General features: G+C 31.1%; 1 protein-coding gene across 1 annotated transcript in view; it reads left to right on the top strand.

Moving 5' to 3' along the window:
• LOC145329374 (juvenile hormone esterase-like) overlaps positions 1–16,664 on the top strand; it is an 84,854-nt gene that overhangs the window by 58,732 nt on the left and 9,458 nt on the right. The window contains exons 21-27 of the mRNA XM_080173461.1: positions 6,982–7,038; positions 7,949–7,996; positions 8,572–8,673; positions 11,981–12,045; positions 13,739–13,804; positions 15,023–15,060; positions 16,004–16,052. Coding sequence (XP_080029587.1) covers positions 6,982–7,038; positions 7,949–7,996; positions 8,572–8,673; positions 11,981–12,045; positions 13,739–13,804; positions 15,023–15,060; positions 16,004–16,052 — 425 coding nt within the window. The remainder of the gene's footprint in view (positions 1–6,981; positions 7,039–7,948; positions 7,997–8,571; positions 8,674–11,980; positions 12,046–13,738; positions 13,805–15,022; positions 15,061–16,003; positions 16,053–16,664) is intronic.

Here is a 16,664-nt window from a genome sequence, read left to right as displayed (position 1 = left end):
ATTTTTTTTGGTAAATTTCAGGTATATATCAACACACTTGAATTGAAATTTTGTAAAAATCATTAAAATTGGGATGGTACAAAAGCCCCAAAAAAGCCATAAAAACAGGGTTTTTTGCAGATTTTAAAAACTTTGCAGTGCTTGTACCGTTGCAATTTTTGCATTACAGAAAAAATATTTTGCATGGGTCATTTTTATGCATAAATCAACCATATTTTGGCTGGGGGCAAAAATTTTAACAAAATTTTTCAAATCCGGTACGGGGTAATATATACATATATTTATTGCATGGTTTTATAACAAGTTTCGGCAAATAGTAAATGAAAAATTAAACTTTTGAATTTCATTTTAAGGCTACCATCTTTTGTCTTAACGGGTTATAACTGGCAACTTAACCATAAGCAAATATTGAATTTAAGGGGAAATCAAGAATGGCAACATCCCTAAAAGCACAGCGAAATAAAATCTTACAGAAAAGTGTATAATACATACTTAATGAAATTAAGCCCAATATGTCCCGATTTTGTATCACTTTTAAAGTGCGATTCCAGTTACGTCATATACGTTTCGGGAAAGAAAAAGGGAAGGGTGGAAGAAAATCTCTTCAAAAGAGATGAGAGAAAAGGGAAGAGATTTTCTTACCCCCTTCCCTTTTTATATGACGTCACAGGAATCGCACTTTTCAAAAGTGATACAAAATCGGGACAGATTGGGCTTTCTCACTTAATGAAAATGAGCAATGATATATCCATGAAACTTGTGGTCTATATGCAATTTGTATATGGTTAAATACGAAAATAGTCAGATAATAGGATGGCGAGCCATACAGAATATAGAAAACTTTAGAGTCTAACATTTTTAATTATTGCACCAAATTTTTTTTATATAAATATGTTACCAGTTGCGGACACAGACATTTTCCAACTTTGCGAGGGGCGAGGGTGAGAAAAGCTATAGAATCCGCTTTTAAATATTGCCTATTTTCCTGCATTAAGGGCATATACATTGACGTTGAGACGGCCGGACAAATCTAAGCTACAGCGTAGCTTTGATTAAAAAAAGATACTTAGGATTAGATTTTCTGATTACTGCAAAGGGCACCAGATGTATTCTCTATTTAAGGTTAGGGCCCTCGAAGGGGTAAGACGGAAAAGAAATATAATTTCTTTAATTTTATTTTGAGGTGAAACACCATAATAAAAGAAGATGCTTAAAGTGATAAAAATGGTTTTGGGTTAAAAACTTTGGTTAAAGTAAGCATTTCCATATGCATATTGGTTGTTATTATAACTTTCTTTATTTACATATACAGTACACAAACACATACATTTTTGGGATTTTATTCAAGCAGTAATGGATACACAAGCTGGTTAGGAAGATGATTAAAGTCCCTCAACAGATTATGACGTCAAACGATAGAATAGCCAATGAGAGGCCAGTATACACTGTAGTTGACCAATGGTAAAATTCATGCTTGGCTCTCATTGGTGATTTTATCGGGACTTTAATCATCTTCGCTGGTTAGAATATTAAAACTGTGGTATAAAAAGGGACCATATTGTTAAATGAATTACTAATCCAACCAATATCCTTGATATTAAAATATCAAAGAATAATTGACATGTCGACGGACCAAATAATTTATATACTGGATACAATAATAGAAAAATCTTTACCAAAAAATAAGATGTACTTTCTGAATAACGTCCCAGTAAATAACATTTCCCCCATATCGTTATGCACTAATGGACGGTCGGAAAAAAAGTTAATTATATAGTAGTTTCGCTACTTAAAGGAAGCCTGCAAGAAATAAATCGAGGAACCATAATCTAATTTCTAAATTTCTATCAAGACGGTTGGAAAACTTTCAAAATTTTATATACCTAAAATGTCATTTTAAAATGCCTTTAACTTTTTTGTTATTGAACTGGAGGCTTCACATTTTCGGTATTATATCTACTTGTGGCAGTCTTTCAGCAGTTAGAGCGGTATATTTATTGCAGGCTTCCTTTGAAGAATAAATATGCAATACTTACCGTTTATGTTCTCTTTACTTTTCCCTACCCCATGTTTGTGTCTATGTTTGTTTGTGCAATTATTATACCACGAAAGTCTGCCTTACTATTTGCATAGTAAGTGCTGCACGGCGCTTTATCACAAAGTACCTTGTTGAGCACTGATACCCCCCATCACTTTTCTTATTTTTGAAATAAATTTAAAATTTTGGAGTGGGAAGGTAGTTTTTCCTTTGCTTGTTTATTACTTCAGGTAAGGTAAGCTAAGGTAAGAATTATTGTGTAGCATCCTAGGGGTTAAGCAAAAATATAAACTTACCAGCCCTTATTTTATATTTTTTTTTTAAATTAGGGAGGGGGGGGGGTTATCAGTGCTCATCAGTCTCAACTTTATTAACTATTCAATTTTTATAACATTATAACGTTTACTCTTTAAAAAAATTAATTTGTTTGTTTATAGGCCATTTTTCTCATCAACGTGTTTTTGAACAATTGTTTTATACTTTATTTTACCTATCTTAAATGTGTATATTTGTATCTTTTACTCTACAGCATTTGAGCTTTTGATTGTACTGTGTTTAAAATGACCTTATTTGTTAAATTTTAAGGCTTCTATTACAATATTTACATGTAAAATCTTTGGACGTATTTGACCTAGCTTTTTTAAAATTATGTGCAGGTGGTATTTTCTAAGAAAAAAAATCTAAAAGCTTGTTTAATGTATATACATAATAAAATTAATTTAATGTCCTATATAGTAAATTTACATAAATATAATAGAAATAAATTAGACTAACACAAAGTGATATTCAATGATCTATTTTTAAGTTGAACATTTGTGTATTTATAACTTTGAAACTATGCTTTTAAAAAAAATATTAAGATAGTCAATTTGGGGTGGGGGAATATTTAGAGAAGTTTGACTTACCATCCAAAAAATGGATAAGATGGTGCTTGTTTCATTATAAAGGAATATTTGTTCGGTAAAGTGGTCATTGGTCATTCTTGTAAGAATATCTTTTTTCCATCTAAAATTTAACATCATTTTATATAGCACTTTTTAAAAGCGAAGCTTTTCTATAATTAGGGTAGGTCCGTCCGTACTTTTTTTTGTTAATTTAGGCATGTTATAATTGTCCTATCGATTTTAAACTTTGCATGGTGGTTCCTTTAGTAGTTAGGTACGATGTAGAAAGCGTAGCAACTCTATAATCATTACCAAAATGTCCGTACGTCCATTTTAAACATGTCGATTTTTTTTACTTTTTTAACAACAAATTTTCATGTGATCTAATCATCCGATTGATCTGATTTTTGGTATATTAATTCCTGGGACAACAAAGTATAATGTTACAAGCAAAGCAACTCTGTAATCAAGTCCTAAAAATGTAAGTATGTCCATAAACATTATCCTGTATCAAGCAGTTTTTCAACAAATTCACTTACAATTTTGGTTCGACTCTTATACATTTATATTCTGATTATTCAGTTCTGAAACTATACAAATGTTAATGTCCGTTTGTCTTACCGTTTCAGTGCTTCGCTTTTATGGATGTTGTCATCCTTGTTATATCTACTACTAGTCAGGGATCTTAGGTAATAAGGCGATGGAAGATAATTTGCTATACATCAGCAATGATAACAAATAAAATTAATCCATCTATAGATTATTGGTTGAAAAGTTTTGACAAAACTACTTTGGCATTAAAAATGCAATAAAAGTACTTAAAGTTTTTGAGCCAACAAATAAGATAACGTGGTTTTAAAACAGTGTCATTCACAGTCCAATGTCCCCTCCCTTCCAGAGTATTAATGTTCTCTGGAAGATTATGAATATTTAATATTATGGTAACGACGCATGTTTACCAATTTACAGAATTGTTTTGGCATACCATATACATACTAAGAAATAAAGTTTTATATCTCATGTAATTCCTTAAATCTTTTGATGCATTTTGCTCAAGTTTTCATTGTGTAGGGCAAAATGAATGGTATTATTAAAGTTATTAATGAGAAGATGAAAGAGTAAATGTAATTTTGATTGAGGGAGTTGTCTCATAGAGATGTTATGCATCTAAAAACAACATACTCTTTCTAGACAAACATAACGTACGTATTTGATATATGTTTATATGTTAACTGGTATTTGGGAGCTTTGTATTCGAAAGGGGGAAGAGAAGAAAATGGCATAAAATCATTAGGGAACCAATAGGAATCTTTCCTATGACGGAGGACTCAATCGGTTCAGTAGTTATAGAAATCTTAAGCAACACATAAAAATTCTACCACTAAATAAAATTTAGAAGGGGACATCTTACAGAATGAGAGAGTTATAGTCTTGTCCTCCAAGAAAATAGCCATAAACCGTAGTATAACCAGTTAGTATATTCTCTTAAAAAACACAGCATCCAGATTCATCCAGACGGACATGCGGACAGACATTGTTCTACTTTTTATCATGATTGACTAATTTAAGACATTTCTACCTTTGAAGTAAGTAAACTTTATTCCTTACTCCATAATATTTACATAGATAAACTTAATATAAGCATTGCTTTCAGACAGCTTTTTTGAAGTTAAGCTACTCTTCATGACTAGTTAGTAAGAAGGTCTATCTGCTTTTATCTTTTGATTGAATAAATCATGAGGTTCCCCTCAAATTGCCTTGTAGAGAATAGAAAACCCCCTCCTATCCTTAAATTGAAAACAAGGGGGGTTAGTTTTTCGTTTGTTTATTTATTACTTTAGGTCAGGTTAGGTTAAATTAGATTTGGTAGTCGATGGTGCCGCAGGGTTAGGGCTCCCCGCAAGGCTTAGGCCCAAGAATGAAAACCCTCCCCATATTTTCAATTTATTAAAAAAGCAAGAAAAAAAGGGATGGGGGTTGGTTCGGTGCTCAATATGCATTTTGAGGGAAAGCACCAATTGAAATTAGAATATTTTTTTTTTTGTGTACCTATCCAATAAGGTCTCCTTATAAATCGGATATGTTAACTTAGTCACTCTCCTCATTTAAATTTTCTTTATAAAAAATAAAAAAAGTTTAATTTAAGAACAACATTTGGATTTGAAAAGGAAATCATCCTCCTTGTTTTGGTACAAAACGACTATTTCATAAAAATTTTAAGTACTGCAGCTTATATTTTTTCCCGGATTGGTCTGTATAACAAACCCATCCAAAGCTCACAACCTGTTAAACCCCTCCTGTCCCCTCGATTTTGGTTGAAGTGGTGCGTCTTTATTTTTTGGAGTGTCTTTATGGCCTGCGTCAAGCAATATGGGATTTTTCAGGTTTATTTGCTGATATTAACTAAATAACAAGTTTTTATGGGATTATCACGAATATGTATTTATGCATCCCATTTTTTTTACACATGCAAGTTGTGCTCCATAAAGCCTATAGTTTCTTTGATTTATATATTCAATCATTAATGCTTATATTTTGTTAAAAAGTATACTAGTTTTTAGTAGCAAAGCAAAGTAAGGGAACCTAAATTTCTTAGTTATTATTTAAGATTATGTGGTGAAGATTCTCATTTATCTATAAGTAATTTTATATCTATCTATCATCGATTTTTTTGTGAAGAAAGTCATAATCTCTGGGCAGCTTTTCTATAATCTATTTTACCTGACCTCTGTCTTTTGAGCTTACATATAGATGTTGTTATCACTGTTTCTAGTAATTCTTTGACCATATTACAAGATGCTTAACTATTTTTATTGTATGTGTTATGGACATATACGGCCTTGTTACTTTACTTTTACCACACAACATTAAAGCTGAAGAGAAAATTTTGTAGGAACTGAAACATTTTATAAATCCTAATAATACATTTCATTTAAAGCTTCTCTAAATGTATCATGTATGGTTAGTACTTTTGTTGCTTTAAAAAACGCACTCATGAAGAGCATTCATGTATGTATTTAAATTTCCATCAAAAATGTATATAATCATATTACTTTTCATTTTTCTATCCGTGGAGAACTGTCAATAACATGATTCGATGACTAATTATTAGCTTTTAAAGTAGGTTTGACTTTAGTAAAATGTTTAATGTGTTTTAACACATGTTTGACACATTCGATGTTTTATGTTTACCTTAAAATAATCACTAGACTTATTTGATTTTACTTTTCTGTAAAGATTCATAATAGTCATGGACATTTATTTGTAATGGGGAGTCAAAGAAATTTGAGAAAATAAAAAATCTGAAGTCTAAAATGATCCTTAAGGTTACAGGTGCAGCCACTAGTTGAACTTCTGGATTGGCTAATTTCATTTTATATTTCATACAAGTTATGGCCCTAGGTAAAATGTAGCCTGCCATAAAGTCAAGAAGTTTAAAAAATTTTACAAGAGTAGAGGACATTTATTTTCCTTTAAAATCATAAGAGCTGCAATAAATTTGAAACATTTATTTTACCTTTATATGCAAATACGTTCAAATACTACTGAGTAAAAAATAGAGAAAACATGAAAATAAACTGACATAGATTTTGTTCTGCTTAGAATTTTTTGTAAACAATTATAATTAATAGAAAATGACTAAAGAATGAAAAATAATTAAATTTAAAATCATAAACTTTTGGGGGAAGCTATATTTATTGAAAACGTTCTTAGGTAACATGGATTACAACATCCATAAGTAGAAAGTCAAATAATCATGGATTGAAATAAGGACAAAGAGACTTAAAGAGCATTTGTAAAAAAAGATTTATTTCCATTGGAGAAAAAAATCACGAAACATTTGTGACGTAATTTTAATTTTTCTAATATTCATATATTTGAGTAGACTGACAGACACATAAAACACATACTAGATTCTCATGGGTATAGAGAATCGTCAGAAAAAAATGAGCCGTCTATCTTGAATACTAGATGACAATATTATATTTCTTCCATAGCTTTGCGGACAGAGTAACTGTTAGACAGACAAAGTGAATTATAAATATGTTATTATTGTAGGTTTGGTGCCGAGTCTGCTGCTTTAATTGGATGTACAGAAGAAGATTCACAATTAAAGTGAGTAGAAACTGTAAGGATTGATATTTTTATATCATCCTTAACAGGATCTGTGTCTGTTTGTGAGTAAATAATATCACTAACCACTGAACCAATTTTAGTTTTAAAAAGAAAAAGCAAAAAAATATGTAATTAATATTTTTCTAGAGTGATTTCTTTTTGGAGGATGGTGAAACCATCCTCCAAAATTGTTATGATCCTAACCCAGGCCCTGTGTTAAGCTACACTTTAAAAGAGAACCATATCGGTTTAGCGGTTAGTAAGATCCTTTGGTACATACAGACACAGATCCTGTTACATTTGTTTATGGATTATCACAATTATTATCTGCGTTTCAGTGTACAATATGTTTGTCCTATTTGACTAACATAAATTTTAAAGATAAATTGGATTTTAAATACTTAGAAAATATCTTGATTTAATTTGCTAATTCAGGATAAATTATTTAGAATATAGTTTGAATAGTTTAATCAGGATAATCTTGAAACAAATTTGCAACTTTTATTCAAAAGAAAGGATTAGGAAATTTTCTATAGAAACTATTAATTCAAAATTTAGAGATAGGACAATGAATAATAAATTAATCTTTTCCTCAAAGTACTAAGTATAAAAGTTTCCCCTGGTTAGTTGTTCAGGGGGAAAGAAGGGCTGTAAATTAATTAAGATGGCATTATCATTTCCTAACCGATTAATTCAAATAAAGTAAAAATTAAGATAATTTTATAATTTTTTTTTGTAAAGCAGATTCAAAAGGCGTCTCTAAAATGTTATAAAAATAGTTTAAACCCATATAATTTAAAACTTTATAACTTGTGAATCAGCAATTTATGAAAAAACTTAAAAGGTTGTTATCTGGTCGTGATCATTGTTGCGCTAAGTATGATCCCAAATACATAAACTTTATATTTAGATGCTTGAGAAAGAAACCTGTGTCAGAAATTATGTCCATGGATATTAGGTACATTTTTAAAATTAAATTTAGAAGCAAAACTTCTAGTTTATTCTTACTTGTTAGTTCTTAGGTATGTAACGGATGTTGTATAGTAAAGTTTGTAAGGTAAGTTTCCCTCATCTTACTTAGTCGAGCACAGGATTCCCCTCAACCTTTTTTAGAATTGATGTAAATAAGAATGTGAGAGGGGGGGCCTGGGTGGTATTCTGATTATTTTAGGCCATTAAGTAGCACCGCTGTATTTGGCAGAGGTTTGGCTCCGGGCAGGGATTAGGCATAAAAACTACCACCACTTAATTTTTTAAAAAAGGCAAGAGGATTCGGTGCTCGGTAGGCAATTTGAGGGAAACCACCAAATCTATAAAGATCCATTAATAATAAACATCCATCAATAATACGTTTTTGTCTGGTTATGACTGTTTATATGTGAAGGTATTTCCAAACTCCTAAGTAATGTGTCTGACATTGCAGCAGTATAAAAAACTTTTTATGAAGACTTCGACTTAAAATTTTCCAGAGAAGAAAACTATTTAGAAGTTCCATTATGCTGAAATCTTTTTTAAGACACATATTTGTTTTAGAAATGAGTTTCTCTCTCAGCCAGTGGTGGACGGAAATTTTAGCGACAACCCTTTTCTACCAGATGACCCGCGTAGAATGATCAAGCGTGGCGATTATGACAAGTAAGACATTTTTTGAGTTTATTTTTATTTTTAATCGAATTTATACAAAAAAAAGAAATAGTAAATATCACTGGTCCCCAAAGTTTTATTATCAAGTAAGCTTATTAATTGCTAAAAAACTTTGGGGACTGTTTGTAAATTTTGATTGGATGCTTTATTAACATGAGTGTTGGCCCTTCTTAACCCAAATAAACTTGAATAGCCAATTTTAATTAAGGGCAGTCGATTAGCATACACACTATTACGGCATACAACTTTCTGTTGGATTGAGTAAGGAGTAAGAGTAAGTGAGGGAAGAGGAAAATTTTAGAGAGCTTATGCATTTAAAGCAAAAATAGTTTTTACATTTTTAACTGCAAGCATTACTAAAAGTAAAAACCTCTTAAAACTAGTTTTTATATTAAATTGTGAAAATTGTTTCACGTACTTGCTGCATTATTTTATTTAAAAAAAGTTTTTCCAATAAACCCACAGAGCAAGGAGATAGATAATAAGCAGTTTTAAGCTTTTTCGAATTATATGGCGTTTGTATTGAACTAAGCTTTAGGAACAAAGACGAAAAACTGGTGAAATCAAGGACGTCCAAGCTTTTCATATATGGGTATTTACAAAATCTCAATAGGTAGAGTAATTCAAGTTTAGGAGTCGGTTAGGGATTAATGTAAAATTTACCTGATTTGTAAAAAAAAGACTTTGAGGCATTGAGTGCCAAAATTTAGTTTAAGGCGTTTTAGAGGTTTAGGGGAAGGTAAAACTCCCTACAAAAACCCACTTTGACGTCCCAAATTTACAGACGTTTCATGATTCAAATAGTTGACTATGGTTACTTGTTCCAGTAAAGTGCATGTTGAATATTGGTTCAGGGATAAAGGGATTTGTAAATAGAAAATTAAATTAATTTTTCCTTCTTCTATCTTTAATATTTTTCTTCAAAAAAGACATACTCATGTACTGTTTAAACTATAAGCGGATACGCCCCTTGGAACCTTTAGGTGAACTTGGATAAAGGAGTGTAAGTTTTCAAAACAAGTAAAAAACGTAAAAAAAACATTTTCAGAGTGATTGTTTTCCAGAAACTTCACTGTTAGGGAGAACTAAATTGGTCAATTGGTAAGCAGCATCTTAATCAATAAACAGATAGACATGCTTACATACAGACTCCCTGTTACTTTTATTAGAAGGATTAACCTATCTTTGTTATCCTGGTATTGAGTACAGTTGACCTAGTTTATAAAAAAAAATATTTTTATTAGATATAAAACTTTATATACATTATATAGGGTTTTCTAAATAATTTTGCACTCAGTTGCCTCAAGATTAATTATTAGATACGTAGCTGTCCCCTGTGATTTTTTGCAATAATCAAATTCTAATCATAGAAAAATTAATGAACCAGATTAAAATAGCGGTCAGAACATATTTTTATCAGGGTATACATAAAGATTTTTTTTGGCAATTGTTTAAGTCACAAAACTTTTTGACACCCCTTGCAAAATACATTTAGCCAGTGAACATTTTACCAATATTGAACATCTAACGGGGAGAGAATTTATTCACAGAAAAACGATGGATCCAGAATATAAAGAAACTTGTTTTTACGTTAAAACTATGTTATACTTTTTAAATTTGACACTACGAGATTGGAACCATCCAATTAAAATTCAATACAAATACACCAAAGTTTTTGATTCAACTAGTAAATTTACAACTTTGTGTAACAGTACAATTCATACTTATTCATTTATTGTCCCCTCTTCCTAGATTAATTGATTAAAACAATTTACCCAGTACTTATGATATATTATTGGATTTATAATTCACATACAATTGCATAGGTAAGATCCACAGCCAAAGATTGTGCAATCAAAAGATTCTAATGAAATTTCCATTTTTTTTTTTTTTTTTTATAATTTGACATAAGATCTATATTCCATACTCCTGATTTCTTGAAAAATTTGGATGGAATTTAATTTTGAGAAACCCTTCATGATGGATTAAAATTGTACAGCTGACTGACAGTTTTCTAAAGTTTGTGGTGTTGAAATATCTGCAAGGATAAATCAATGGACGGCATATCAATATATTTACCCAATGATGATAAATATACCCCTTCTGTAATTAAAATTTTGGACTCTACTAATTCTAATTTTGTAATTTAACATAATTATAAAACTTTGGGTACTAGTGTAATTTACAATGAAATGTCCCCCTTCTACCTGAATATCTCCAATAGGGATATTAAGTATTAAAATTATGAACATGAAAAATACTTTATAATATATTTTATGATTTTCAGAGATGGGTTTTTGAAAGATGAATGCCGCGTTTTTTGATTGATTGATTGACAAGACAAAGTATACAACTATTTATTTAATTATTTTGCTGTTGTTGGTACGGCCTTCATAGAAGAAAAACAAATTATCTTCAATCCATTTTTGCTACATATTAATTCATTCATCTTTTTAGATCTGTGTTAGACATTATACAAATGGCTAAAATAATAATTTAAAATTTTGAATTCTTAAGTTGTATACTCTGTTAAAATCGTACGGGGCATTGATCTTCAAGATCAAATAAGGTTATTAACAGAGTATACAACTTAAGAATTCAAAATTTTAAAATTATTATTTTAGCCATTTGTATAATGTCTAATACAGATCTAAAAAGATGCATTAATAAATATGCAGCGAAAATGGATTTAAGTTGTATTAGACACTATACAAATGGCTAAAATAATAATTTTAAAAATTTTGAATTCTTAAGTTGTATACTCTGTGTTAAAATCCCATCGTCTTCGTTCAATCAATCAATGTCTAAAAAATGTCGAAAAAAACGGCATTTTTTAAAACCCCATCTCAGAGGTTGAAGAGGGGGGTCGGAATTGGATCCCTATGGAGGTGTATCCACCCCCATTAATTTTCTAGGAAGGGGGATACCCACCCTTCTACAAGCGTCTTGTCTGACATACAAATGTTTTAATATTTATAATTTTGTAGCATGACTAATAGACCAACGGACCAAGTAAATTATATCCTCATTAGTATAGGGAATCTTCATTGAAGAATCCTTAACAAGGAGGGATGAGGTTTTATACTGGTATACAAAGTTTTATAAACACGTAATCCTATTCGAAAGCTTAAAATCTTTGAGTACTTTAATTAAATTTTGAGTGGTAGGTTTTCAACCAACACTTTAAATCTATAGATAGGGAAATTTTGTTTATCAATTTATCGTTCTTATCCCTCAAAATAACTATATATCAGTCCCTAAATTTTAAAACAATACTTAACTTTGATTTTTTTTTAAGGGATGTTGACATTCTGTTGGGATTTAACAGTCAAGAAGGGTTGATGGTTACATCTCTTTTCAAAGGAATATCTTCATTAAGTATTTATCAGTTTATACCAATAACGAAATTAATTCGGATATAAATCACTAAACCTCAACACCGCCCCCAGGCGTTTTTCAGTCCTTGGATACTTGAATTATATACGTGTTTTTCAGCTGTCGTTTGGGGGTAACACATCGTAGAATTGACGACCTCTTCATTTGCCTCCAAATATTATTCTAGATTTATTTCGCTTACTGGTTATACCATATTTCTGAGTATTAAGATCTTTTTTTTTTACAATATAACAGTTGGGTTATGAAACTGCCGTTTCTAGCAACTTAAATTTCTTTTTTAAACTTTTTAAAATCCTAAGCAAATTTCGCGCTTTCACATAAACTACCTATAGTTGATCACTGTAATCTATTCCCTATTTATTTGAATAAATTAAAAATAAAGATAAAAATGGTAAAACATTATAATTAGAATATAAATATTTATGAAACAATTTACTATTTATAAAACCTTTTTCTATTGTACAATGTTTTACGTCGTTTTTTAAGAACAATGGAAGAATACTTTTTTTATATAGTGGACAAAATAATCATACCCCTTAAAATAAACCTGTTTTTACCAAATTTTTAGGGATGGGGGGAATGGTTCTTGATATGTTTACTATAACTTTAGGTCATGTAAGGTTAGGTTACAGTGGGTACCATAGTTATAGGAATCACTTAGAATATATTGTATGGAATGAATAAATATACCCGAGAGGTTCAGATAGGTTTCTACCAAACCAGACTTAAACTAAAATACGAATAGTATTTTTAAAGAAGCTTTTGGTAGTGCCCATAAAAATTGTCATACTGGCCTACCATTGGTCAATTAAAATGAGCTTCATTTTTAAATGTAACAAACAACTTCTTGATTTTTTTTGTGTGGGGGGATGGGTTCGGGTGATTTCTGGCTATACTTTCAGAAAAAGGGATTTTTCCTAAAGAATTTATTATTAGATTATCATCATTTAGTGATGAAAAGAAAAGAAAAAGTAACAATAGTCAAAGAAAATCTACGTGATTTAGATCTTTTTTATTTAAATCAAAGTTTTTATATAATTAGGTTGGCCTTCCGTCCGTCCATAATGGATATCTCTTATCAATAATTTAGACAAGCTAGAATTGTCCTATTGGTTTCAAACTTTGCATGATGATTACAGTATTAGTAGGTTTAGACAGCCTGGCAACTCAGTCCATTTAAAACATGCTGATTTTTTTTGGGGGAATCTTTTTAAATTTTAGTTCCAAGAATAACAAAGTACAAAAAGTAAGGAATATCTATAATCAAGTCCGAAAAAGGTTAGATTCATAATTGATATTCTGCATATTAGGTTCTGACACTCTACAAGTGTTAATGTTCGTTTGTAATACCGTATGATTTTAATGATCAAATGCTTGTCTCAAATCTAATTACAATGAAATATAAAACAATTTCTTAAAAAAAGAATTTTGTTGATGGTTTTCTTTAAAGTGCCTGGTCGAGCACAGAAAATCTTTCCTTCATTATTTCAAATAAAGGTTGGAGGGGGGGGGGGGGATTTTGTGCCCGCTAGCACTTTGAGGGAAAGTTAACCTTTCTTTAATTTTGTTATTTTGTTTTTAAAACCTTAAAACTTTTCCCTGTTTTAAAGTTTTAAACTAACAATTTAATGATAAATGAATGAAGATAATTTGTTGTAAGATTTCCCATTATTGTACACAGCTATGGCGGCAGGATGGCCGGTTTTAGGCCCTTTCTCTCTCTTAGGTAAATATTATATTTCATTCTAAGACTGTGGCGTGACTCACTCGTTGTTGGGAAGGTGGTGATAGGTTCGAATCTCAGCACAACACCGCGTTATAACTACAGACGTTAAAAATGTTTCTTTTGCTGCTATGTTAGGTACACGACATAAAATTGGTTAGATTTTGGGGAATGTCTTTTCCCAAAAACAGGCGTATAACTTCACCATGCACAATTAGAATTTACAGACAAAAATCGTGCAATCAAAGGGTTGGTTGCTTGAAGGTGCTTGACTTCATTCATTATGCACTTAATAAGCAAAGTTTGGTCTAGAGATACATAAAAAATATTGCATTGTATCCCATCCTTTAGAAGTTAGAATAAATTACAATGGTAACCATCGTGTTGGCTAAAAAACTTTGGGATCTACTGCAGTTCACGGTAAAATATTGCTGGTAACGAATATTGCCAAAAATCTATGAATTTTAAAGGCTGCTAGCTGACGAACGGCTGAACATACAGATCATACCCGCACACCATTTTAAGCGGTATAAGAAGGCCTACAAATAATCTGGAATAGCCAAGATCCAATAATGCACAGGGAAAGCTTCACTAAATACGTAAAATAGGCCTTTTTCGAGCATTTCTCTGCACTGCGAGATAATTATGCATTATTGATTTATGGTTATTCCAGATTATTTGTAGGCCTTCTTATGCTGCTTAAAACAGTGTGCGGGCATGATCTGTACGTTCAGCCGTTTGGCAGCTAGCAGCCTTTAAAATTCATAGATTTTTGGCAATATTCGTTACCAGCAATATTTTACCGTGAACTGCAGTAGATCCAAACTTTGGGTACTATGTTGCAAACAAATATTGTCCAAACATTTTCAGTTACAGAAAGGTAAGTTAATTTATCCTTGGGGATAAATATATTAATATTTATTAGGGTTTGGCCGGATACGGTTTGGCCGGATATTTGGCCGGATACAGGATATTGTAACTGTCCGGATACCGGATATCCGGCTGATTTTTCATGGTGGATATCCGGTTATTCGTCGGATATCCGGTAATTTGAAGGATATCGATCGTTGGCAAGATATCCGGCCGGAACCGGATATCCGGCATTAGAAATCAGCTGTATATCCGGTATCCGGCCCAACCCTAATATTTATATTATTCCTTTAGATCCCTAAATTTTATAAAATATTATTTGTAATGTATATTAATGTTTTATTTGTACAGGAAGGCATCATAGTGACATCACTGAGAAAGACAGAAAGGTAAAAAAAGGAGGAAATGGCTTTTTCACACAATGTATTCTGTTGATCAATAATAACAACCCCCCCCCTTTTCTTTTAGTTGATTTAAAAATAATAAGGAGTAGTTTTTAATTTGTTTGTTTATTACTAGGTTAGGTTATATTTTGTAGATTATGTTCCCATAGGGAAAGGTAATGCAGAATGGGTCCCGCAGGGTTAGGGTTTCCCGCATGGGTTAGGCATAGGGGAAAAAAACTAACGTCCTTATTTTTAGTTAATTTAAAAACTAAGAGTGGGAGGGAGACTAATGCTCAACAATCACTTTGTGTGAAAGCACTAGGATACGCTATTGGATATAGATAACCAATAAATTAAGAAAGAAATAATTGTACAAATCTGTTTTATCGTCTGGCTTTTACATTTGGTCTGTAATATCAATCAATATTAATACTACAAGGTAAACAAATACTAGATTTATATTCATAAAGATTAAGTATTAAAGAGGTGCTTTCCCACAAATTTCCTGTTGATAACTCCTACCCTTTTATAAAAAAACAATCAAAATGATTTTTTTCTTCATTTTTTTCAAAAATAATAGAGGGGTAATTCAATGCTCAACAAACACTTTGTGGGAATGCGCCGTTAAATCTAATGTAAATGCTTAATGCTTATGTACTTTGGTTTTTTTTGTGGGTAGCAAAATTTAGTAAATTTTGAATATGCAACCCCCTGACCTCTATTTAAAGAGAACCTAACCCATAGGCTGGCCTAGGAAATTTTTAGAATTTTGCCTAATAATTATAGTTTCTTTTTTTTTCTTTTTATTTATTTTAATTGTGTAATTAAACTATTTTAAAAATTAATTATATTACCAAACAAGCGTTTATTATCTACTCGAAGTAATGCAAATAAAACCATACCTAAATATTTTTTTTCTTATCTATAAATAATAGTATAATTGCAGGTTGTGAATGAAATATTACGCTTCTATGTTGGTAATGTGACTGATATAGGTGAGTTTTTAGAATTTAGCCTCGACGAAGCCCAATCTGCACCACTTTTGATTCCTGTGACTTCATAAAAATGAGGTAGATGAAAGGAGAAGTGGGAAAGAAAACCCCTCTAAAAAGGGATATAGAATCCCAATTTTTGTGACGTCATAAGAATAAAAGTGGTACAAAAGTGTTGCAGATTGGGCTTCGTCTTAGCCTCCACATAGCCTCCATTACCTTAGCTATAAATAAGAGACGTGTATTATTCCACTGAAGGGAGGGAGTTTCTTTTTTAAGGGTTTTGCCTACAATACCCTCCAAATAAAATAAAGATTTATGGATGAAGTAGAAACCTGTTATTTAAGCAGAGAAAATAAGAGCTAAAACGTTCAAGAAAAGCAAAGATCGACAAAAATTCAAGAAAATATATTTATTTTACAATAAACATCAAACAGTTTGCATCTGTTTGCACTGTACAACAAATAAAACATATTTTGTGACTTACTGAAGAGATATGTTCAGATGGGGCTATAGCACTTACACATCCAGCAAATTTATAGTTGATGTATTTTTGGCAAAATGTTTTCTTCCTTTTTCTCATGCCATAAATACATCCAACACTGGCAAAAATAC

This window comes from Acartia tonsa, chromosome 10, assembly GCF_053477335.1.
Source record: "Acartia tonsa isolate MP-2025a chromosome 10, ASM5347733v1, whole genome shotgun sequence".
Taxonomy (NCBI): Eukaryota; Metazoa; Arthropoda; class Copepoda; order Calanoida; family Acartiidae; genus Acartia; species Acartia tonsa.
The sequence above is the reverse complement of the archived record's forward strand: the minus strand, read 5'-3'. Positions and strand labels throughout refer to the sequence as shown.